General features: G+C 45.7%; 1 protein-coding gene across 10 annotated transcripts in view; it reads left to right on the top strand.

Annotated features, from left to right (window-relative positions):
- HIVEP2 (HIVEP zinc finger 2) overlaps window positions 1–10,578 on the top strand; it is a 144,629-nt gene extending 134,051 nt beyond the window's left edge. For all 10 annotated transcript variants that reach the window (XM_072855990.1, XM_072855992.1, XM_072855988.1 and 7 more), the window contains 2 exons: window positions 346–1,256; window positions 8,044–10,578. In XM_072855990.1, the coding sequence (XP_072712091.1) occupies window positions 346–1,256; window positions 8,044–8,862 (1,730 nt within the window). In that variant the 3' untranslated portion in view covers window positions 8,863–10,578. The remainder of the gene's footprint in view (window positions 1–345; window positions 1,257–8,043) is intronic.
- The last annotated feature ends 14,854 nt before the right edge of the window (window positions 10,579–25,432 follow it).

The following is a 25,432-nucleotide window of genomic DNA, read 5'->3' as shown; positions in this document are numbered from 1 at the left end:
TACATTTTTTATTAAGATACAGGAGGAGGAGCTAGAAATAAAAGTATGACCTGTTGTCATCTGTCTCATACTTCTTTTCAATTTAGATGTGAGAGATGGCAACACTTAGCGAAGTTGTAAGGTGGGGTAGGGTGACTTTGCTTTTTATACTTCCTTTCAAGTATAGAGTTTTAAGGTATTATGAAAAATTATGGTTTGAGACTATGAAGAATGGCTTTATGCAGCCATCCCAGATGAAGAGCATCCAGCGATAGCAATGGGTGTGCTGGGTGGGGAATGAATGTGGTGGAGGGCGTAAGAGGTGGGGTGTGTGCTCACCATTTTGACTTGCTGTGGCTGTTTCAGAAAACATGGAGGACATGCAGCAAGAGGCAGAGAAGAGTAGCAACCTGGCAGGCCTGTCAGCAGAGCACCAGTTTTCTGACGCGGAGGAGTCAGATGGCGAGGATGGCGACGACAATGACGATGATGATGAAGATGAGGATGATTTTGATGATACTCAGGGAGACTCGACACCAAAAACCAGATCAAGAAGCACCAGCCCACAGCCCCCTCGGTTCTCCTCCCTGTCGGTGAACTCAGCTGGGGCATCGCAGGGGGCTTCTCCCGAGGGCTCCCTTTCTGTGGGACACTCCTCCCTCATCAGTTACTTGGTCACCTTACCTAGCATTCAAGTTACTCAGCTTATAACGCCAAGCGACTCCTGTGAAGACTCACAGATGACAGAATATCAGAGGTTTTTCCAGAGCAAGAGTACCGATTCAGAGCCCGATAAAGACAGGTTAGACATACCTAGCTGCATGGATGAGGACTACGTGCTTTCGTTAGACCCCAGTTCGTCTCCAAGGGACCTCTCACCTTCCAGTCAACAGTCGTCACCCAGCTACGATTCTTCACCCTATAGAGATAACTCACCAAAGAGGTATTTAATGCCAAAAGGGGATTTGTCACCCAGAAGGCATCTGTCACCCCGAAGAGATATTTCACCCATGAGGCACCTTTCCCCACGGAAGGAGGCTGTGCTGAGGAGAGAGTTGTCGCCAAGACGGGACATGTCACCAAGACGTCACCTGTCACCAAGGAGACCAATGTCACCAGGAAAAGATGCGTCTGTTCGAAGAGATTTGTCTCCTAGGCGAGAGAGGAGATATATGGCCTCTGTTAGAGCGGCATCTCCCCGGAGGGGCTTATACCATAATCCAGCGCTGTCCATGGGTCAATATTTACAGTCTGAATCTATTCCAGTGGGGCATTCAGTAAGTATGAAAGAGTATTTTCACTTCTGTTGTCAAAACCAGTGCTCTTACCTAATCTGTGCATAGTATTTTAAAAAACAGTGCAGCTTTGTAGAAGAAGAAGGCATAAGCTTTGAGCCTTGGTGGGAAGTCCTGGAACAAATGCAAGAAATTTGGAATAGACGGGGACCAAGTCGAGATGTTGATTCAGTTAGATGCCATAGAGTTAGCCTAAGGGTCAAATCGTCACTTGGTACAAGCCTGAGTAGCTCCATTAGCTTCAATGAAATTAGGCTGGCTTACATTAACTGCCTCCGTCTTTATTTTAAAATGGCCCAGGAAACTTACATGGCATGTGGGGCTTGTCACAGCACTGTAAAGCCTTTTCCCTCCCAGACTGTCAGATGGGATCGAGCCCAGATCAGGCCTTAAGGCCCTGATACTGCAGCACGGTGCCCATCACCGACGTATTAATGCAATAATACTAAAATAAATGGAACCTCTCGGAAAAGCAGGGTACCCATCGAAATCAGGATCTATGACTGGAGTTTAAAGGATATTATCGTGTGACAGGAGCAGGTTGCTGTCTGCCCCGCAGAAAGCGCCGTCATGACTGGCTGTTTCGACAGGGACACAACCGTCTGGGTGGAAATGGCAAAACTTGCACAGCTGCTGTCTGTGCTGTTCCCTGGCCGTAAATCAGCTCTCAGGAACTGCCGACTTGGCATTTTTGACAGGCCCTAGCATTCACAAAGCGCTCTCTCCACAAATAAATTTGTTGGTCTTTAGAGTTAAGGAATGGCCTCACGATGTATGCATTTATTTATTTTTTTAGTATGCTTCCCTCGCCACATTTGATGTTGCTTCTGCCCTCTCACTGCCTGCCTCGTCAGCCCGTATGTGTGGCTTAAACCCGGGCAAGCTGTGACAGGCTCCCGCTGCCTCAGGGCTCCTGCCTCCCTGCCCTCCTCCCGGCAGGGCTCTCCTCCCCGCTTCCCCATTGCCACTCTTCTCAGCTTTTTGTGTAATCTTTGTGGTTCTTCTCTGTAGAGGAGAAGAATTGAACACTGAGCCCATAAAATCAGTGTTTCCAGAGCTCTGGGGTGAATTTCTCTGTGGAGCCAGGCTGATGTCTTACCTGCGCCTGGGAATGGAGCGAGGGATGCAGCTGGGCAAGGGTGGCTGGAGCAGGGATGGACCGAACAGGGCCGAGATGCTGCCAGCCTGGCAGATCCAAAAGTGGCTTCCCAACTTTTCAGGGGGGATAAAGGAAGGCTGCAATGTGAGCAGCCATGTGTGTAGGAGAGCGCAACGTAGGTAGTTCACCCACATCTTAGACATGGCCCCATGGCTTGGCAAGTTGTTGGGGAGACCAGTGGAGCGGGGTGGCTGACTAAGTGGTTCTTGAGGAGGGGCATGTTGAAACCCTGCTGCACTCTCGTAGGGGTGATCACTGCGTAGCTATGAGAGGATACAAATCCAGCCAGCAGTCCTGCTGACAAAGTAAGGAAGCACAAAAAGAGGATAAAGAGCCACCAGTTTAACAGTCATGATGTCTTAGTATCAAATGAAAGGGATTATACGAGATGCTACAGCTGATTTTGTGCAGGGAGCCCAAGTCCCTAATGTCCTGCATGAGACACTTCCACTGGCATCCTGTAGTAGAGATTTTGGATGTGTGAAGATGCTGGCAAAAGGCTACGTAACAGTCACCCTTGGCCATCTGACAGTTCTTGCTGTAATGTTTGCCTGTGTGTTATGCACACCTTCCAGCAAGGCGTTTAGCACATTGTAAGGACTCTTTTAGCACCCTTAGCTCCTTCTTTTGGAAAGTCCACCATGCCAGATGGGCTTTTAACACTTACCTTATTTTTGAGGTAGGATTAGGCATGTGGCAGTGAAAAACCCAATGTAAAAGATCATTTGTCCTACAGAAAGCATCGGTAACTCAGCAGCATGTTGAGTGTTTTGAGAGAGAAGCCCAGACCTCAGTTCAGTCACTGGGATCTGAACACAGGCATCACTGGAAGCAGAGCCCAGGCAAATTTAAATGAGGAAATGACAAGTGAGGATGATTGCCCATCTCAACAAACAACTGCAAGGAAGGAAGGATGGAGTCCTCACCTCTTGATGCCTTTCTGGAAGACATACTTTAGCCAAACAGTAGTTGAGTTTAGGTGAAACACAAGTTATACTCAGTGTGTGGGAAGACAAATAACTCCTGAGCTTGCTATAAATGAAAGCTGTCAGAGAAGAAAAAGGAATAAAGGCTGTTTTTCACTTTCAGAGAAGTGAAATCCAGCAAATCAGAACATGATTAGCAACTGCATCAGTGATGCAGATGCCAGCTCACAATCCTGCTTCCTCTTTCAGAGCTGCGTTGGGTTCCCAGTCCTTCCAGGAGTAAGAGTGTTTTTGTGCTTCTGCTGCCTGCAGTTCTCAGAAGAGGCCAGGTTTTTTTCTTCTCCACTGAAGTTGATGTCTTTTTGGCTCTAGTCTTTTTGGCCAGTGCTGGTCTAGTTCCCCTTCACGTTGCTTCCCCTTCAATGTTCATGCACTTTGGTGGTCCTGTGCAAAGAGCTTGTAAAGTGCTCTGGCATTGAAAGCACCACATAGAAAGCAATTGAAATTATTTCTTTAGGAAGTGGAAAAGAGCAGGGGGAAAGTAACTATTTTGTGGATTGTACAAAAATACAGAAAAATATCCTTTTTTTATTTGGCAGTTAATAACAGGATACACTCTTGCAACAGGATACTCTCTCCAAAGTAGCCTAAGGCTCTGGTTGATGCTGGTGCACATTTGGCTTTGGCAAGTTAAATGCCCGTCTTTAAATTTAAAGGCAGATCCCCATTGCTCTCTAAATACATTTGGGATCTTCTCTTCTGTCAATGCCAGAGGTTTCTGTCCTTTCTGAGGAGGTTGGTGCTGTTATTGAAGGGCTCTGATTCTTCTCCCCAGTCATTTTATGCCAGTCCTGAGAGAAAGAGGAGAGATGGGAAGGCTGCTTTTGTGCATCTCGAGTGCATCTCTGTTAGCATTTTAGTTTGGATCAGACGTGTCTCTGTTGTCACATTTATTGTGCTTTGACTCACATTGCAGAGCAGTCTTGGAGTAAGTGACCGGGATTGTTTTCAGATGAAATTAAACCAGAAAATGTGCACCAGGACTGCAGCAGGTGCACTTAAACTGTGAGTGGGCATTCAAGTGAGCGAGAAGAGACTACATAGGGTTAGTCCGAAGCAACCTTCCCCTCCAACCCCACAACACTTATATTGTGAACATGGGATCTAGCTCCAACAGTTTCACTCTGTTCCTGCTCGTCCCCACTCCTAGTGCACCCTGCTACTTCCTAGTGGGGACCAGAGCTTTTGCCTCTTCTTCCAGTCCCAGGGCTAGACACAATAAGACTGTGAATATATCTTGCTGTGAGCGGAACAAACTTGACCCTAGCAACTGTTTTATCTTCTAGGAGGTAGTAGATTTTGCTTGTGTTGCTGTTTTGTTGCACCTCTCATTCATTTTGAAGTCTGAAGCCTGTCTCGATATATTCAGAAGGGCTGAAGGGAGTTAGGCACCTCTATATCCACTTGAAAGTCAATAGGACTTAAGGTCCTTTGATCATCCCAGACATGGATATTACATCCCTTGCCAACGACTCAATACTTTACCATCTTGAGTGAAATGCATTCCTGTACAGAGACCCAGCATAAAACTTCTAAAGTCCAGGTAAACTGTAAAGAGGTCCACTGGTGTATGTGGGCTGCGATGGTGCATTCTCTGTAGGACTGCAAATTGAGCTGATCCTGAAACTGAAGTCCACACAGGCTTATAGTTAGTTTATTAAGCATCATGTCTTTTAGAAAGCACATCGGTAATATGCTCTGAGTTTCACAACAGAGTTCAACATTTTATGGTTTTTAACTTCAAAAAGCCTCAAGAACATTATGATATGGTAATCAAAGAGATTGTTTTCCACCCGCCATCTTTGTGCAAGCTGTGGTCTGAGGCTGCCAGGAGGATGTCTGTGAAGGGTGCTTGGCTTTGAAAGGCAATCTTCCTCTTAATCCCCCATAGCCTGCTTTGGGTGATGTAGCAGATACAGGGCAAACCCTATCTCATCCCTGAGGCATTCTGGAGGACCTGTGAAGCTGGATATGGCTTTGCTCAGGGGTGTGGTGTGGCAGTCTAGCTTTATGACCAGGTCAGAGAGTTTAGTGAAAAGCTCCTACAGAATATTGTTGCTTGGGAAATTATATGTCACCTGGAGTTGGAGGGAAATATGCTAAACTGCAACAAATGAGAATTAATAGGAAACGAACTGGATTCCCATGACCTGACAGAGCGAGGAGCTCATCTCACTGCGCTGGCAGCAACCCATTCTGACTGCACCGCAAAAAGATACCGTGACTTTCAGCACTGTGCTCACTGATGGGATCTAATACTCACTCCGTCAACAGAATAAAGTCTTTGGATTTTTGGGATGTTTGTTAAAAGAAGACAGCTCCTCTAATATTCAGTCTTTCTCCATGAATATGTATATGTGTGTCTGCTTGTAGGTACGAAAAAGCTAGATATTGGTAAAGGAAACAAAAGCAGGGTAGGGGGTATGAACAGTTATTAATGCCTGTAACCATTTATGTTCGTCGTTTCCAAACTTATCTGCCAGAGCTAGACAAAGATAATCCAATATGTGCTCAGCCAGGCTTGGAAGGCATCCAGTGGACATGCACACACTGTCACTGTCTATGTAAAAATTATGCATATGAGACATATATTGGATGATACTGCTGATCTTGAAGCATGTAGCAGTTTCTATCATGTTAGCCACCTCTATCTGACAAGGACAGACTGTTGCTCTATTCCCTTTTGAAACTGTGGCAGGGTACAACATGAAGCTAGTGTCTTTCTCAATTAGAGATTTGTGTGTGACTAGGTTTCTTCTTCAATGAGTTGTACTCCTTTTTTTTGATTGCTTTTGCTCTATTTCCCTTAGCCCAAGTTCACATCAGATGCAATAGTGATAAATGTCATAGCTTAGGAAACAGCCAAGAGGACAGTATGACTGAGAAACGGGTTGACAGACCAAAGATGGAAAAAAAAAGGGGGCAAGCAGCTGTGCAGAGGTGAGGTTGGTGATAGGAAGGACTGACAGGGTAGGTGAACTATGTCTTGTGGCTTGGCAACTGCAGTTTATTCAGTAATTTTTTCCCCATTCAGCAGTATAACGTGCTGTCACTGTGCTTTCTTATGATAGTTTCTCTTTTATGAGACTCGAGTGTCTCACTTTCTGAATAGGAAAATTCCCAACATAGATTAGTCTCTGAATAACAACATCTCTTAAGTTTGAGTCTGATGAGTATGGGTCACCCTTCCTGTCTCAATGATGATTTATATCGAACAGGACAAAGCATCTGAGCACAGTGAGATTGAGCCTCTGGGTAGCACAGAAACTGAATCTTTAATTGCCCCCTAAACCAGTTCCCTGGGATGGGATCAAGAGGTTGCTTAATGCCTTGAGAGCTAGGATTTCCCAGCAGTGAAGTGCTGCCACTTTAATGCATTGGCATTTAGCAGCGCAGTCCTCGGGCTGCCACACCAAGACTGTGGTAGCAGTACAGCTCTGGGGCAATTGATAGGCGTTTGGTCAATTTGCAGAGCAGAGATGAGCATTTTCATTAATTTCCTATGGGAGTCCCCGAGACTTGTGTGGCCAAATCCCACACACAATTATGAAAATGTCATCCTGCCCTTCTGTCATCGTTATTCCTCCGGTCAGCAGTAAATGATACTTAATCATCAGATGGAAAACAAATTTTAAAAGTTAAGAATGAAAAAAAGAGAAACCCAAAAGCCCAGGGCATATTTAATACTGAGTGGAGATTGAGCTATTCATTCTTTCAAGGCAGGAACTAATGGGAAGGCACTGAAAATGTCAATATTGCGAGATTGGCTTTTATTAGCTGTTACAAAATCCCTCATTCTTCTCAATCCCATTATGAGTGGGTGAGTCTCCCTGCGACAGAATTATCACTTTCACTCACAGCTAATGCGTGTGCTTTTATTATTATTTATTGTTTACACTACAGATAGGCCAGAGTGGTGCTCCATTGTCTTAATGACTATAAAAATTTGGGTCTTCATTGCACAGAGGCACTTGAACTTCCATGGAAATACCTGCCCCCTTTCATCAAGGATTGGGTAAAGCTCACGGTGGAGGGTAGGAGGAGCAAGTGCCTTCTCTGGGGCTCCAGAGCAGGATCTTTCATCAGGCAGAAAATACGTACGTGCAGTCGGATTTTTCCTGTACTGCCAAGCAGTGGTGGCGAGCAGGGAGCGTTCAGATGTGTATTTCTCTGCAACAAAGTCTTGATACCCAGTGTGGACTGCCAATACCAGCACAGTGTGCACAGTTTGCCAAAAGAGAGGGTGAGATGGATCTCCTGGCCAAATTTCTCCTGGGGAATGAAACTCTATCTACCCCAAATTCTCTCTGCAGTTTCAGTTGAACATAATACTCTTCACTTCCTGACCTAAACTGCTGCATTGTGTTGCTGAACACTCTTAACTAGCTGCTGACTTTCACCTCAGAGGCATGAGCTCTGTAGGGCTGAGCTAAGCAAAACCTCCTCTGTTGTTTGGATAAGCAATTAGTGGAGTTTTCCAAATGCTTTGGGATCCATCTGGATGAAAGGTGCTTCATGAATGGGAGGTTGTGTTAGACAGGAAAGCAGATAGGTGGTTTGGCAGCCGGACAAGAATTTTGCTAGTAGCAGCGCTGACATTTCTTTTGTTTTTTTCTGGTTACAGAGAAGGGGGTTGTCTCAGGGGCCTTACTTCAACGTATATGGAGAAAAAGGAGGTATGGAGCACCGCGGGTCTAGCCCATTCCCCGAAGGTCCCAGTGACTACGTCTTCAGTCATCTTCCACTACACTCCCAGCAACAGATCCGAGCACCCATCCCCATGATGCCTATCGGGGGTATCCAGATGGTCCATTCAGTACCGGTGGCCCTTTCAGGTTTACATCCTCCGTCCACTCTGGCTCTGCAGAGGGAGGGCTCTGAGGAGAAGCAAAGAGGAACTGCGGAAATCCTTACAAAAGAATCGTATAGTATGTCTAAGCACCACGAGAAACGTACCTCTCTGCACAGCTTGCACCCCACCGCTCCCTCCAGCGCTCCCTCCTCTCCGTTGCTGTTGCTGACGCAGAGCACGTCGGAGGACAGTGTCGTAGCTACCGAGAGGGAGCAGGAGGAGAACATACAGACTTGTACAAAAGCCATAGCCTCTCTGCGAATCGCCACAGAAGAAGCCGTTCTGCACGGGGCGGAGCAGCTGCAGAGGCCTTCTGAGCCTCACCAGAAACCCTTAGAAAGTGCACATTTTAGCATTAAACACTTTAGTGGATCTGAGCCGGGCCAGACCTGTGCCTCAGCCACCCATCCTGACTTGCATGGTGGTGAACAGGACAGTTTTGGTACATCACAGACTGCGTTAGCCCATCCCACCTTTTACAGCAAGAGCTTTGTGGACGTCCGGCAGTTGGGCTTTCACAGCAGGAGCGACCCCCCATCAAGCACACAGGAAAGGAAAGATCCGTCATCTGAGAAGAGCAAGCCACATTGATCTGAGATGCATGGAGACTTTCACCCGTACATTTATACCCCACTTTTTTTTTTCTAGAGATAGAAGAAGTATTCAACTTTACAGCATGCCTGTTCTAAGTTACAGTAGTTTGCTATTATATATACTTTTGTTATATCAAAAGAATTAGATAAAATAACAAGTCATCATGAGCCTGACCAAAACTAAATTTGAAATTCTTATTGGGTCTGGTACTTTTAAATTGTACAGATGTTTGTGCCTTTTCTTTACTTTGCTTATATTCTTATAAGCATTTTTTTAGCAGTAATTTGTACATATTTTAGAATTTGTGTATCTGCTTTGTAATAAATGTAATTTCTTTCCTTTTTTGGACACTTGGATCTAAATGATGTAAAGCAAAACAGCATCAATATATGTGAGGTTGCACTAAAACATATTTTTATATGATTAAAACTGAACAGCTTTTATGTACAGCTCTGATTCTGTAATACTAATATTTATTTACTTTGTTTCATAAATTGTAAATTTTTTTCTTAATGTCGTGGATTGCTTTTCTATGTGAAGCATGGGATTTACTGTTGCGTAATTAGAACAAAATGTATATTGTAAAACAAGATATTTAAACTAGAGTATCTTATCTTATTCTGCACTTATGCATTAGTTAAAAAAAAAAGATAAAGGATGTATCAGTCAGTTCTTAACTCTTGTAATTTTTTTTTGTCTCTTGTTTGCCGGATTGACTATAACTTAAGTGCTGATTGTGATTTTAAACTGATAGTACCGTAAAGCATTAAAGTAAAACAATGTGCTATTGTGAGTTTTTTCAAAGCTTTATAAAACAGTTATAAATATATTAAAAGTATTTGGTCTTATGTGAACATGTTGATCTATATACTCCTTTAAAAAGCTATGGGAAAACATTCCACCCCATGTAAACATGTGCAAGTGCATCACTGGTGCCGTCTGCGTCACTCAGCGGGGCAGGCGAGGTTTGCTGTGCTGCCAGGCGCGGAGCCGGGGCACCGCTGGCTGCAGGGAGGCAGAATCCGGCTGCGGCCGGACCCGCTCCCCTGCCTCCAGCAGCAGGGTGGCCAGGCCCCTACGGCCGCACGGGGCTGGGCGAGGAGCCGGCCCGCTGGCTGGACAAGCGGCGCCCGCCGAGCCCCGGCAGTCCCCTGCTCACCAGGCCTGACTCTGGGGCACAGGTGTCACGCAGAGGTGCCCCCGAGTGCCAGAGCGGGGTTTCGAGCAGGAAGAAAAGGTGTTTCCTCGCACTTGACCGCCACGGCCGGTCACTCTCTGCTGCGGTGCCGGGTCAGCTTCAGGGCAGGCTCTGGTCCTGTCCCGCGGACGGAGGAGCGTGGCCCTGCCGGCGAGGCAGAGAGCACCGCCAGCCCGGCCTCTCCAAGGAGCGGGATTCACGGGCAAGAAAGTCGCAGTCTTCCCGAGCGGGGTCTCCATCTGGGTGAGGTTTGCTCCAGAGGAAAGTCAGGAGGAGCCCGGGCTTGTGTCTGAACGCACGCGGTGGGTTACCACTACCACCAGCAGCATGCGTGCGTGCACGTGCGCACACGCACACACTCAAACGCACACACGCACACACACAGATGAAAGAAACCAACGGCCTGGATTATATTTTGTGCTATTTAGTGGGTTATAAATCTGTGAAACCAAGTTTGTATATTGACTTACAATACATTTAAGGAGTGTTCTTTAAAAAGAAATAAATATACAGTTACATGCATGAGGTGTCTAGTTTTCATGTGTTCTTTGAATTTTCCAAGTTTACTGGCGTTCCAGTATATTGTCAGAAACTTTTATTCCCAAGCGCTGCTTTCCCGCACAAGGAGCATCCTTAAGAATATGAGCGGCAGCAAAAAATGTGGATCATCTTTTGGCCTCCTCAGATATTATCAAACTAAATCAGTTTATTTCTCCAATAATACCATGTGGGGGCAGAACCACAGCTGGTATGTTGTCGTAATTCTAGCATGATAGCATATGATGAGCGTAATACCCTCATGGATGGTGACCGCTTCTAACCATTAAAGGTTAGTTTCTCATATCCCTTGCAGTGTTCCTACCTTTATTCTAGATCATTATGGTAACCTTGCCAAGATAAGCACGTGCCAGAAAACTGGCTCATCTCAGACTGGAGAGAGGAGAAGCAGTATATGTAGTTGGAGGCGAGCAGCTTGTCGGATCATGCTTCCATAAAAGAAGGAGAAGTCAATTATACATTTTAAATAAACAAGCCTTATCTGATAAAAAGCCTCTCTCTTCTCCTCCTTGGCTGCATGGCTGTATTGAGAACAAAATGCTCTGCACAATGATCAGCTAATCAGGTAATCACAGATATTTTATTAAAAGGGAACCAGGCAACCCCCGATGGTAAAAGCTCTATTAACATTGCCTTTATAAGCAGCCCCCTTACTGTGGGAGTTACCTCTGGCTTGTTCGATTATTTTAATTAATTTGCAGCTGCAATTTACCATCCACCTTTTCAGCCTTGGGGCAATTTTTTTTTTATATAATCATTCAGCAAGTATCACTGAAATTACACGTGATATTTTTGGGTTACAGTGGAGCAACCCTAAAGAGGTTTCAGGTACTTATAAACTTAATTGTATTTTCTTAATGAGTTATTGTTTATACAGTGCTTTGAAAAAAACATACCCTCATACAGGGCCTAGGCATTAATGATGACCACTTCATGCTTTGGAAAGGGTGTGGGGGAGGAAGGCAAACACGTCTGACAAAATTTTCCCAGGTGCGAGTAGTTTTCAGAACCAACATAGTGGGTACCACAACCGGGACCGGGGGCAGAGAATTTCGTGAGCGCTCTGCCCGCTCCCCGCTGCAGCCCGGGCCAGCCGGCGGTAAGGACGGCATGGGGCTGCGTTTGTGCCGTACTGTGCTGAGCTAACACCCCGCGCCTCGAGCCTACGGGCTCGGGCTCAGCGCTGCGGGAACGCAGCTGCATGGCTCCGGGCCGGGGCTGTTGGTCTCCAGGCAAGACTGGCAGCAGCTGTGTGTGCTGACAGCCCCTCTGAGGGGGATGGGAAGGGGGTTCCTCCAAAATACTTGGTGTGGTGGGTGCACGTAGGTCTGATGGGACTGAGAAGAGTAACTCTGAGGTCTCTAATGTAAAAGTTCTGTGTTTTTAAAAGGGATTAAAAGAAGAGATTTAACAGGGCACTCTGGAAAACTGCAGAACCGAATGAGGATTTTTATATGCAGTATGCTATAGAATTTCTAAGTCAGGAATATAATTACCTATTATATTGTTCAAGGAGGTTATAATTTTCTATGAAGATCCATATGTCTTTTCTGTAAAGCACAAGGGAAATACAGATGCTCTGGCAAGCTCTTTTTATTCCCTTCTCGCAGAATACTGTCACCAGAGTCACTTCAGGATTTATTTGCATCAGCAAAACAGAGAGCATATTGGTCTCATATAACTAACTGCCTGCACAATCCTCTTATGAAGCTTTAGATTCTGACTCAGGGTAGTAACTCCTTTGCATGTTAAATACCTTTATGTGGACTTCCCCGCTGCAGGACACATTGCCAGCAGTGGATAAGAATTAGCACCAATAAAGGACATTGTTGGCTACAACAGACCCAAATGGAGTCAAGCTACTTAAGCAGAAAAATGTCAATCCAAGAATGCTGCAGTCAGCTCCCATTTAACCCCAGCGGCACCTAGACTTACAAGGTGCCTCCTTGTTTGAGGCCGTTTCCTTGAGTTCTGCTTTTGGGCATGAGCTGAACTTCTCTCCTCAGAACTGCTTCATGCCTCTTCCCCTCCCAAACTGAGCTGGACACCAGAAACTACACATTTCTTGGCCTAGATCCTCCAAGGGACCTGCCCGACTGAGCGGGTCTTTGAAAATACCTGACGTATGATGAAATGGGGCTCCCTGTTGAATTATACTTATGGCAAGTGCTGTCACCACTTCTTATGGATTAGCCTAATGACTTGGTCCCCTTCCCTGTGTATCTAAAAAAAAAACCACCCAAAAATATGTGTTGAAACCTCTCCCTTGCTAGACCAACAACTCGTCTCCTAGGAGAGCGCCCTAAGTATCCCACGAGGAGTAGAAGAGTCTTTTCTTTCCTGCTGAAGTTCTGCTACTGTGAAGCAAGAAATTCAAGATTCATTGGCTCAGCAAGATTGTAGCCTATTGTCCCCAAGAAGAAAAGCTCTTTGGATGTGCCCTGCTCAGTAGGGAGAGAGCCATCTGGAAGGCCAGTGAGTAGAATGGTGTGACAGAGACTTTGAACCACAGGGACTGAGCTCAAGCAGTTCCCTGCCTGCAGCCTTCTAGACAGGTTGGAGAACATGGTTTCAAACGTGCTTTCTACTTAGCATCCAGCTCCTTTCTGAGGTGATTGACGTTCCCATGTCCAATGGAGGGGGCAGGAGGGGCAAGTGACAGGCTAACAGTTCTGGGCTTCAGAGTGAGGACCAAGCCCCAGAAGTTAGGTGCTGCAATGCCTGAAGCCTTTAATGGCTTTTGCCCTGAATAGCTGAGGGAGAACAAGCCTTATTGATTTATTCCATTGCACAGTGGAACAAGTCAATGGGAGTTATCCTTTTAAGTCATTTAGCCACCCCTGAAAATCCCAATCAATATTCTCTAAAGAATGTCCTTAAAGTAAATTCAGGATATTCAATGCAAAACCTGCACAGCACATCATATATTTTAGTCTAGCCACTATTTTGGGGGTTTCTTTTTCAGTTAAATTGCCTGCATGAAAAAATCAGCAGTCTGTGTGCTAACTGAGTTTATTACTGTGACGATGTCCCTGTGCCCTTTTCTCATATACAGATTACATACACTAAACACAGACCCGGAACATATGCTCACTGTAGGCTCAATTTAAGATGAAAGTGCTGGATAGTTTGACTTGTTCTGTAATTATTCTTGGGGGCTTTGCATATGCTACAGCCGTCAGGTGTGTTTGTGCTATCTTTAATATGCCTGCTTTTAACTGCTTTCGGTACCACCGATAGCACCAGGAATATGGGAAAGAGCTTTCACTGTGAAATACTTGGCTTTTGCCCCTGTGTGGTGCCTACATTAGCTATAATAAGCTCATTTGTTGTGTGTACATAAGTGTTTTCCAAATGATTGTGCTTGGTGAGGAAAACTCTTTTTAAGAGTTTCTTTAATTTGTGCGTATAGAGGTGCCCTGTACATATGGTTCGTATGTGTAGGGCTTTATTAGGCATGTGATTGAATTTAAGCAACAGAGAAATGTCTCTATCTTTTTATACAGATAATCTTGAGCTGGACCACTGTGGAGGCAGAGCTAGATTAAACTCATCCTTGGGAACAGACCACTGCAATGACCATGAACCACTGGAATCCCCATAAAGGATGAACTGGCATGCAGGGACTGCTGGCTCTCCATGCTGGCAACTGGCTGCACGTGGTGCCTTGGTGTCACTTTCCCTGAACGGGGGGTTGGCCTCCTATTGTGCTGTGCATTGCTGTACGTCGTAAAATCATCTCCAGTCTCATCAAAGCTACAGGCAAGCTCCTCAGCCAACGCGCATCAAGCTAGCTCCAGTGGTGCCAGTGCACCTCTGTTGTAGAGCAGCCAGGGGACTCTGGGAGCCTAACACCTCTGAGGTCTGTTCAAGCATACAAATAACCTGCATGAGCTTGGCTGCTTGCAGGCTGGACTGCAGGCTGGTGGGAGCAGTGGTAGAAGAAAACAACAGTTTTTTTGAAAACCAGTACAAATTTCTGCTCTAGTGAGTTTCCCTGCTTTTCTGCATTGTATGAATATTCATTCTGAAGCTGACATGATGAGGGGAGCTTGATCAGCAGCAGGCTTAATCAAAAACAAAAACAATATTACCACATAAACTGCCTTTTCTCATTCTTTCCTGATGAGTGACAGCTCTTAACTGACAGGAGTATTGCTAAGCAAAGCAGTCAGGATGAATATGCATGGCGGTGCGCACAGCCCCATGAACACCCAGCAAGATGGGGAAAGCCAGTGGAGGCAGACCCGGCTCTGTACTGGAGAACAGCATTTCCTTTCCCTCTCTCCTGCCAGCATATAAGAGGCTGACACCATGCCATAGAAGCTAATGGAGTTTCCACATTCATTTTAACAGCAGGGGATGCAGTCTCCGAAGGCTTGTTTCCATGAGGTGATGAGAAATCTCGCTGCTAAAGTTGCAGGGATGTCACAGTACTTGGCATTTTGCCATTTCAACTTCTTTCCTTCCCATCTGCTCCTAGAGAAGCGAAGGTCTTTGCCTGGTTCAGCCGTGCTCTGCTGGGGCAGGGGGGCCGTGGGGGGCAGCTCCGGGCCATGGAAGGAGCTCGTCCCTGAAAATCCTGAGTGCTGGTGTAAATGCCCTGAATCCTCCAGGCATATTAGCGCTGGCCCTCTAAACAGTGGCATTGTGTTGTCTGCAAGGCAAATGAAGGCTTGGGGGAGGACCTCTGTGCTTATTCGTCCTAAATAGATACATATATATATATACTCATAATCTCCAAAGGGTTACTTCGAAAGGGTGACTATTTCAAAAGCCAGATTTTCTGAAGAGCTGGGCTCTTTGGCTGAGGCACTTAGATGAAGTGGTCAGAGTTTTCAAAAGTGCTGAGCACTTGTTCTCGGCAGAAACTGCTGGATTCTGGGCACATGTGAAAATCTGGCCCTTAAAACTTCTTAACGACTAACTTAATGACGTCTGGCACTTCACTTCCATTTGTTATTTCTCACAATCTTTCTTCCCTCCACCACAACCATATTTAGCCAGAAAGACAGAAAGAAAGAAAGAAAACAAATGAATGAAACAACGAGCAAACATTCATGGCTGAAATAGCCTGTTCCTTTTTACTGCCAGGAAAAATGCAAATGATAAAGCAGAGGCTTTGACCAGTTTTGTGACAAAGTTTTTCCTCTCCATTTCATATTTCTTGATGACATTTTAACTCACGGGACTGGTACAGAGAGACATCTTGGACTCATCTTAAATCTTTCAGAAGTTTTCTTTGGACACTCAGTAGAGAGGGGGACTTTTAGCTCTGAAATAAAAAAAAAAAGAAAAAAGACAAAGACATGGTGTACTGCAGGGAGCAGCCTTTCTCTGGCAGAAGATGAGCTAAATGGTCTAATAGTTTTTTCCATCTGTATTTCCTCTGGTCCTACTGCGAGCAGAAGGGATTCAGATCCAGCTGATCTCTCAGCTGGCTGGGGGGTGAAGGCGGCTGGGCGATACCATAAGCTGGGCCCCGCTGCCTGCTCCATCAATTAACACAGGCAGCGGGAAGAGGCTGAGGGGGCTGACACCCCCGTGGTGTTGCCCCTGCTCTGCGGGATCCCGTGAAACGTTTTTGCTGGCTCTCTGCAGAGCTGGATCCCTGCCAGGCTGCGAGAGCAAAGGATCAGCCACTGTCTAGAGCACTGCCCTGCGCTAACCCCCTGGATTTCCATGCAGAAATCCAAGTGAGAGTTAACGCTGCTTTAAGCAGCCTAAACTTTGGCTGGGCTTGCTCTCTAGCTGCTGCTGCGCAGCCGTGCTCTGCCTCGGCCAGTGCCAGGAAAGCCACGTGTGGGGCAGCGCTGGCTGGGGGGCTCAGCCTGGCAGGGCAGGGCAGGGGGCTGGCGGGGGGCTCCAGGCCGCCCGTTCCTGGGGGATGCACCGTTTGAGGCTGCCCTGGCCGGTCCGTGCCCCGCGAGCTCCCGAAAAGTACTTGGAAATTCTGTATCCTGGAGCCTGCAAAGTTTCCTGGCTCCTGCAGTCTGATTTTCCAGGAAAGGGGACAAGCTAAACCCTCCCAACGGTTCGGTTTGCTATTTTTCTTAAAATTAAGGTATTCAAAATAATGCCAACGGTGTCAAACGTTACCCCTCCCTGGGGGAATATGAGACAGGAGCCAAAAATGTGTTGTCACAATGTGCATTACCTGAGAATTTCATTAAACTAAAAAGGGCAGTGAAGAAGAAAGTCTCTGACTTTTAAATAGGTAGGATACATTCTCCAACACCCCTCCCCCCCCCGCTTTGGCCTGTTAGTTTCAGAAACATCAGCAGTGACGCTGATTTAGTCATCTGTATTCTGTGGGCTTTAATGGGATGCCAGCTCCTGATTTTATACACAAGTTTCTTGATAGACTGCTTATTTCAGCAGAAATTACTGTTGTCAGCTCGGTGTTCGGGGTGTTAAAATCATCAATGTCACAATGTTCTAAATAGGTGATGCAAACTGTGACATCCAAAGAGGAGAGCTCAGAGGGTGTAACATTTTCCAAAAATTTAGCATCATTCTAACGCTACAGGATCTGCAGTGAAATGAAGGCTGGGGCGGGGGGGAGAGGAAACCTTTCTGTATTATAACGAATAAAATGCTACAATGGAGTTTGAAGGTGCAAATCAGGCTATAACAAAACATGAGTGTGCATGCTTTCAACACCAAAATGACTTACTGGCTGCTAATTAAATCTCACTGCAAATGGGATTTCATTTTTATTTTTTGATGGAAAAAGTGGTTTTATTACATTGACTTGGCTGACAGCCAGGAATACAGCTCAATACGAATCAAGCAAAGTTAAAGGCCTTCTGCAGCAACATATGGTTTTTTGGGAAGTATGAGTCATAAATGGAACCAGATGCAAAAAAAAATGGTTATAAGAAGGTAGCAACTGTCCTCAGGCAGATGCCGATATTGTTATTTCTGATGTTTCCACCTCGTTGTGAAAAATTTACACGTCCATATTAGTGAACATTTTTTTCCAGCACGGACTGTCTTGTTTCAAAGTCCTTCGATGCCATAGGTCCACTTGGTCTGCTCATACAGCTAGTTCATACCATACTCAAGCTATTTTCTTCTTGTGACTTATTAAAACCTGTTTCCTAGTGCTGCTTGTTTCTCTCCTGGTTTCAGGGTGTTTCTTAACATATACAGGGTTGGCCTTTAGTTTGTTCTCCAAGTCCTATGTAAATACAGGCTGGTAGAAGTATGTCCTTGCCTAGGAAGAAACCCTATGGATGCTTCGTAACCGCACCCTGCGCATATCTGTGCGGAGGGCGTACATGCATATGCCTGTACACACACAAGCCAGCCCAAGTGCCAAGAAAATGCCAGCTGACATGGGGAGGGGAGCCATCAGGGCTGTCTTCTGCCAAGAGCTTTGACTGCCTGTAGCAAAGCAGCGGGTAAACAGGGGAGGACTGGAGCTGGTGAACTGCAGGGGGTGTGGGCAGACTGGGGGCATTTTGGCACCATTGGCAGGGCCACCAGCTCTTTGCCTGCAGGCTGCTGGCATTGCTGCGTGTCAAGGGCTCTCCGCAACCGCATAAAGAGCTACATGCCTGGGCACCCATTGCTGTGTTGTGCACCCACAGCATAGGCATGCTTTTAGCAGAGGCCCGTAAGTTTCTAAAAGTTTGCCTCTCGAGCCCTAGATATAATTTTCTTTTCACCAGAGCCATGTGTCCATGTTTCACCCTTTTCCTGTTGTTTCTCTCTCCTAACTCCTGCAGCCCTTCACTCCCTGTTTACCACGTAGGATGTCAAGAACTTTGTCAGAGTTTAAGTCAGCAAGATCCTCTTCCTTCCTATATAAAATCCCCTCTTACTACGGGTAAGACAGATCCTCTGGGGCTCTCTGCTGGGCAAAGCCTAGCTAGCCCTGGTCTCAGAGGAACTAATAAGTCTTACATACTCAAGGACTGTAGAGGAAAACGGTCACATATCCTTGAACAGTGTCACAACTCACCCAGTGCAAGAGTGCAGGCGCAAACACCAGTTGGTAGGGCAGACTATAAATCAACCTCCTTCACCCAGTGGTGGGCACCAGCTGATGAGCAAACACTGAACACCCCACTGGAACATGGTGCCCTGCTGCACGTGTCCTCCCAGCCCTGGCTATCCCTGCATGCCGCTGCCGAGGCTCCTCCGGTGCAGGGCTGTTTGCACAGCCCAGGGCTGTCATGTGGCTCAGCCCTGCCATACCTCCTCGGAGGTGGAACCCTGCTCGGTGGTGGGCAAGCTGCTTGGGGAACTTGTGAGGTATCTGCTTTATGCTGTGCCCTCTTCCAGCAGGATCTACAAGAGCTGCCCAGGCCCTTGTTTGTGTCCTCCACCTGGAAAACTCAGTGCTTAAACCACAGCTTGAACCACTGCCCTTTTCTTGGCAGGCTATTTTGAGACTTAGAAAAAGACTATTGTATTAACGAAGTGGTTATGTGATCCCACAGCATCTCATCCTTTTTGATCCACAAAGCTTAGTAAGTCGCCTGCCTCTCTCAGTGGAAATGCATTTGGAGTCAGTGTACATGGCTCTAGCCTGCCCAAAATGCCCAGCCACAGTCCCATCAGCTCCAGCCTCTCTCACTGGAGTTTAAGCTACTGCCCAGCTACGAACTACTCTGACATATGAGCAGCCTGGCTCACCTGAGGAGGGGGAACAGGCTCAACTCATCACTCAGAGGTATGCTTACTCACATTATCTTAGTGAAAAGTCAAACTACAGGCAAACATTACCTCCCAGGGTTTGCATTACAGCATACGTGAGCTCCTTTGCACTTTAGGAATTCAGATTGCATATCTGAGTTGGAAATGTTATTTCCTTCTTTTGCACCTGGTTTCTGCTGGCGTCTGGGATCCTAATGATAGAGGAGAGTTGGCTGCCAGTAATTTTGAAAGTGATACCAGGGACTGAAGCTAAGGAGAGAGTTGCCATCAAGGCTGTTCCTTTGTATCCACAGAAATCCTCTGGGAAAGCAGAGGGAAGCTCGGGAGACTGCATGGCCTCTGGGATGAAGAAGAATCTGCCACCTTGGTGGGGAACCCAGAGCTCGGCTGGATGATGAGACAGGTTGTATAAGCTGAACGGATAAAAATTTATACCTGTGCTAAAAACAACCCTATAACACACAATGCTACTTAAAGGCAGCTAGATTTTGCAATTCTTGCTCACGCTGATGACATCAATGGGATTACTTAAGTGAGCGGGTGTTTATTAACATGAATAAGGGCTGTGCTATGTAGCATTAAATGTACCCCAGTTGGGCTGGGGGTTGGGGAGTTCATGTTCATGACTAATGCCTGGTGCTTGCTAAGAAGAGCTGGGAGTGCCAGAAAAGGAGCTTCCAGCTCCTGGGGGGAAAAGCTTTACTTTCTGTGCATTAATTGTACTTGCCTTGCTCATTGTGAAGGAAAAACTGAGCTCCCCAGCATACCCTCCAAAGGCTTCCTACCTCAGGAAGAGCTGTGGGAGGTTTTGTGTGCAAATGCTCCATAAGAAGAAAAGACCAAGAGGATGGAAAAACTGTGTGTCTGTACCAAACTCCCACAGAGACAAATTTCAGGGGGGTTGGTCCTACAAAGCTGGAGGTATGTGCTTAACTTTACACACCCAGAGAGGCCCCATTGACTAAACATATTTAAAATCATCGTATGGTCTATGCCTTAACTTGTAAGCTCTTTTAGTCACAGATTTTGTCTGCCTCTTTGGCCAAGATTTTATTTCAGACAGTGCATCCTTCCAAGCACAACACTTGTGGCAGTGTAACGGGTAACCCTATTTCTATAGCACAGGAAACCCAGCAGTTGTTTCCACGCTCCCGGGTTAGATAACCCTCTACCATATGCTGGAGGCCAAATTTCCATGCGGAGCCTGCTTCTGGCCCCTGGGGAGATGTGAGCCTGTCCCTAGTGCACGGGGAGGGCTTGGGAGAGCTCTGCTGCTGTGCAGCCCTCCAGAGCGCCTCATCTCTGCTGGTGTAGATCCTATAACAGAGCTATCATGATTTAATTCAACAGAGGATTTGGCTTTTAATTTTACATTATTTTGACGAGCAGCTGGATGAAAAAAGCTGCCTGGAGCTGAGTTTTGCTTTGACTTTCTGAGGTTTCCAGGTGGGTACAAAATGTATTAATGGCAACCAAAACCAGATCTGTACTTTTGTGGACCAAATATATCTGTCCTTAGACTGTACATGGCTTCAACAAACCATACACAGTTGTATTTAAAAATTGTTTCCACCTCACAGAGTATAACATTGTGATGATGGTTGCTATCATAACCCTCAGTGCTGCAAACTCACAGTGTCACAGCAAGCTTAAGTTATTTAAACATTTTCCTGTTGTCTCAGTGGTACAATTTTTCATGGTTGCCCTTCATCACCAGCCTAGTGACAGTTTACTGACAGCTGACAATAAGGTACAAGGAAAAACTGCAAGCTTTGGAGTGTTTGTTCCCACCAGCACTGAAATCTGGAGGCTACTCGGGGCGGCCTGGGGGGACTGAGCCCGAGGCTACAAACGCCCAGGCCAGAGGAAGGCTCTGGAAAGAGGGCAAAGCTCGCCGTTTCCCAAGAGTCAGGGATGGGACACGGGTCTTTTTAAAGTGCAAACTGATAACCAAAAGAGGGGAAGATAACAATAAACAAAACAGCAAAAATACCCCTAGAAATGCTGGAAGGATCTCTTCTGATACCAGGTTATATTGCCTATTACATGATCTTTTTATGATGTTCCTGTTCAGATACCAGTCCCTCACAGGAGCAATGAAATTACAGCAGGTCTTTGTGTGAGACCAAGTTCAAATATCCACATTTGTGAAGAGATATTCTAACAAAGAGCTGTACGTGAGGAGCTGGCTGCTGCTGAGAATGGGGCCAGGTAAAATATTTGAAACCGACTTCTAACTTGTAGTGAATTGCTTTTTGGAAGCTTTGGGTTTATTGAACGTTCCAGATAGAGAAGTCAACTGGTCAAAAGCAAGTAAACATCCAAACCTTTGTTTAGAATATTTCATTTAAGATTCTAACTCACGAGGGGAAGAATTCAAATTTTAAGTATAAAATGAGATACATGGAACAAGAGTAAACTAGAAAATTCTGCCTTTATTTTTTCTGTATTCTGAGTGAGAAGATGCATTAATTTAGAACAATATCCTGAAGTACCAGTGTCATGGGTAACTGCCGTGGTTTAACCCCAGCCAGCAGCTAAGCACCACCCAGCCGCTCTCTCTCTCCCCCCCGGTGGGATGGGGGAGAGAATTGGAAGGGTAAAAATGAGAAATCTCGTGGGCTGAGATAAAGACAGTTTAATAGGGAAAGCAAAAGCCATGCACATAAGCAAAGCAAAACGAGGAATTCATTCACTCCTTCGCATGGGCAGGCCGGTGTTCAGCCATCTCCAGGAAAGCAGGGCTCCGTCACACGTAATGGTTACCTGGGAAGACAAACGCCATCACTCCAAACATCCCCCCCTTCCTTCTTCTTCCCCCAGCTTTATATGCTGAGCATGACCTCATATGGTGTGGAATAGCCCTTTGGTCAGTTTGGATCAACTATTTCGGTTGTGCCCCCTCCCAGCTTCTTGTGCACCTGGCAGAGCATGGGAAGCTGAAAAGTCCTTGATTTAGTATAAGGACTACTTAGCAACAGCTAAAACATCTCTATATTATCAACAATGTTTTCAGCACAAATCCAGAACATAGCCCCATACTAGCTACTATGAAGAAAATGAACTCTGTCCCAGCCAAAACCAGCACAGTAACAGATATAAATCGTTGCTCTCGTATTAAGTGCTTCTTGATATCATGGGAAGATAGGTTGCTTCCATGGTACTGAACATTTATTTTGCTGGATTCTTCTCCGCATTGTACTTGTGGCACATTAATATCCAGTGCACTCTAGTAAGCCAAACGAGGTATATTAGTCAGGACATACAATAGAATAAGTACTGTAATATTTTGTTATGCTGGGGGCAGCTGGTGTCTGCGGCAGACATGATGATTTGGGGAATCTGTCTAAGAACAGTTTATGGGTTATGGATCCTGTACATTTGTGTGATATGGAAAACTCCGTTTTATCAGAAGGCTGATCTTTGTGTTGCTACTACCTTTCACCCTCTGACTCAACTAACGTTCCTAGGAGGACCTGGCACAGGGCTTGCAATGATGACTAGCGATACCATTGCAATGCACTCATTCTGAGCAATAAGCTCTCTCCTGTCAAGTCAAACTGGTTCATCACTGCATAACTTAGTTTGGCAATGCTGTCACCTGGCAAGGTACTGTCGTCATCAGATAGGGTGAATCAGAAACTGATCTGACAGAGGATGGAGAATGTACCCTCTTGAATCATTTTAAACCTCGATCAGCTTATACAGCTGAGGAACAGCCTGCAGGAGGAAATCCTTAAGACAGGGAAATCCCAGCACTGTTGAATGCACATGAATTACCAAGGACACCCAAGAGGGTGGATGAGCCAAGGGGCTAGGGACAAAAGCTGTTCAGTGAAGACGTTTGTCCTTGGAATTCAATTAAAGCTTAAAAAAAAAAAAAAAGAAGGTAAACAAAACCCCAGAAAGATTACATACATGTATCTACTGATTTTTGCACATTTGGTTACATACTGTATTTGTGTTCCTGAAGAGTTAATATGTAAACCAGAAGGTTTACTTCTCCCCTAAAACACTGGGAAAGTGAAACTCTGGGACCTCTGTTTGGACCTCAGGAACAGATAGTTTTCCTGTGGGTCTCACTCCTCAGGAAACAATAGTAGGTGGAGGATCTACTCCTCAAGAATTTGTTTACTGACCCCCAAGACAGGTAGAGTGTCTGGACTCTTGCTCACCCCCAAAGGCTCAAGACACGCAAGGGTTCGGCGTTGCAGCTGACTCATACTATTGTGTGGCTGACAAGGTGCGCTTAGCCAGATGTTGCAACAGCAGCTCCAGACACGGTGAGACTGATGTGCACGCTAGATATACTCAACTTAAAACAATTGTAAGAAGCCACTGATCTCCTCTGGGGAGCGAGATCCTTGTCATCCCAGGAAATCCTCTTCCAAGGGACTAGGTCTCACCTAACCCCTGCAGCCTTCAGAGAGAGTGAGGGAACGCACACACGAGCACACGAGAGAGAGCACACCTTCATTTTAGCATGGATTTACAGGATAAACAGACTCTGGACAACTGTTAGGTATTGAGCTAGATTTTGCCTTTCAGAGCAAAGGTAGTGAGAAGAGGGTGAGAGGAGGTGCCAGGGGTATGTGCAATGCACCGATGAATCCCTGCAGTAGCCCGGTGGAAGTGGAAGGAGCCCCTGGTTGGAAGGCAGCCCATCATTGCAAGCTTGGCAAGGGCAACTTTCTGTTGAATAAACATGAGGGAAAGGAGGATGTAAAACTGGGCTGTGATATTTTTGAAGGCTTTTGAAAAGCACTATATTTGCTTGGTAAACCCATGGAAATTGGCAGTGATACAGAAACTTGAGGCGAGTGGATCAATTAGGTGCAACGAGGAAAAAAAGTCATGAAAGGACTTCCATAAGGTTGAGGCTGCTTCCAGCAGAACATCCCAAAAGCTTAGTGAAGGCTACTCAGACAGTTGAGGGAATTGTACCCCAATACAATGGGCAAAGAAGGAAGACATGAGACACCCTAAAATGAGAATGAGAATTTGAGGATTGAAATGCAGTAACACCTGGGAATTGCACAGGAATATGGGTGCTGGCTCACACATGACATGACTATAGTGAGAAGGGTCATGCAGAGCAATGCTAGAGAATAAGGGACCCAAAATAAGCCTCATATTAGTCTCAGGTGCAGAATGTGATGTGGAGTTGTGCAACTGTTCAGATGTGGGGAAATTATGGAAATTTGGAAAATGGACTTCTGAAGTTTGAACAATAATCTCTGGATAGCTGGGACAGTGGATTTCTTTGCTGTTAAGTTATGTCATAAATGCCAGAAAAGAGGACTTTTATGTGAGCAGATCAAGCAAATAGTTTGTAGGCAAATGGTTTGCTGTGGTAAAGTGGCCCTGCCTCAGAAAGCAGAAGACATAACGAATTGTATACTGCAATAGCGTTCTAGCAAAGAGTGGAAAAAGAAAAAAGCAGCCATCAGCTGAGTCTGGTTTTGAAGTCCAGGTTTACAGATGAATTTTAAATTTTAGCTATCAGAGGTCTCACAGGTTATGGATTCTTACCTGTTTGTGCAATACTTCTGATCCACACAAACAACATGCTTATTTTATGAGAGAGCTGTGACAACCCCAAAAGAAAAAGTGAACCAGTAGATTTATTAAATGATCATTTATAGGGAATCTACAAAGTACAAAGAGATGAAAATGTTTCCCTTCAAAATAGGAAGTGTCCTAACATCACCTTGTCCTTCAGCTTCCCTCAGCAGCCTGGTTAAAAAAATCTCCACTGACAGCAAACTCGATGCAGTCTCTTAGTGATTTCCCTTCACATAAAGAACTGCATAAAATGTAGGTAGGGTAAAGAGCATTGGCACAGGAGAGGTAATGTTTGTGTTACGGAAAAGGATCCATGTAAGACAAGAGCAGTCCTTGTGCAGCTGTATCTCATGGGATCATCAATGGATCATGGTTTTGCTTTGTTTTGGTTTGGTTTTGATGTGTGTAATCCTTTGCTTGAGGCAGAAGTAGGCAATCAATATTTGCTGTCAGCAGCCAACTACTTTACAAAATGGCTGGAAGTTTCTCCAGGAAGGAGCCAAGAGACTCTGAGAGTAATAAAATTCTTGACCAGATCTGATAAAGTAATCTGCAGAGATGGTTTTGAACCGACAGCTA

This window comes from Ciconia boyciana, chromosome 3, assembly GCF_034638445.1.
Source record: "Ciconia boyciana chromosome 3, ASM3463844v1, whole genome shotgun sequence".
NCBI classification, from domain to species: Eukaryota; Metazoa; Chordata; class Aves; order Ciconiiformes; family Ciconiidae; genus Ciconia; species Ciconia boyciana.
Note: the sequence above shows the minus strand (reverse complement) of the source record. Positions and strands in the feature narration are given on the sequence as shown.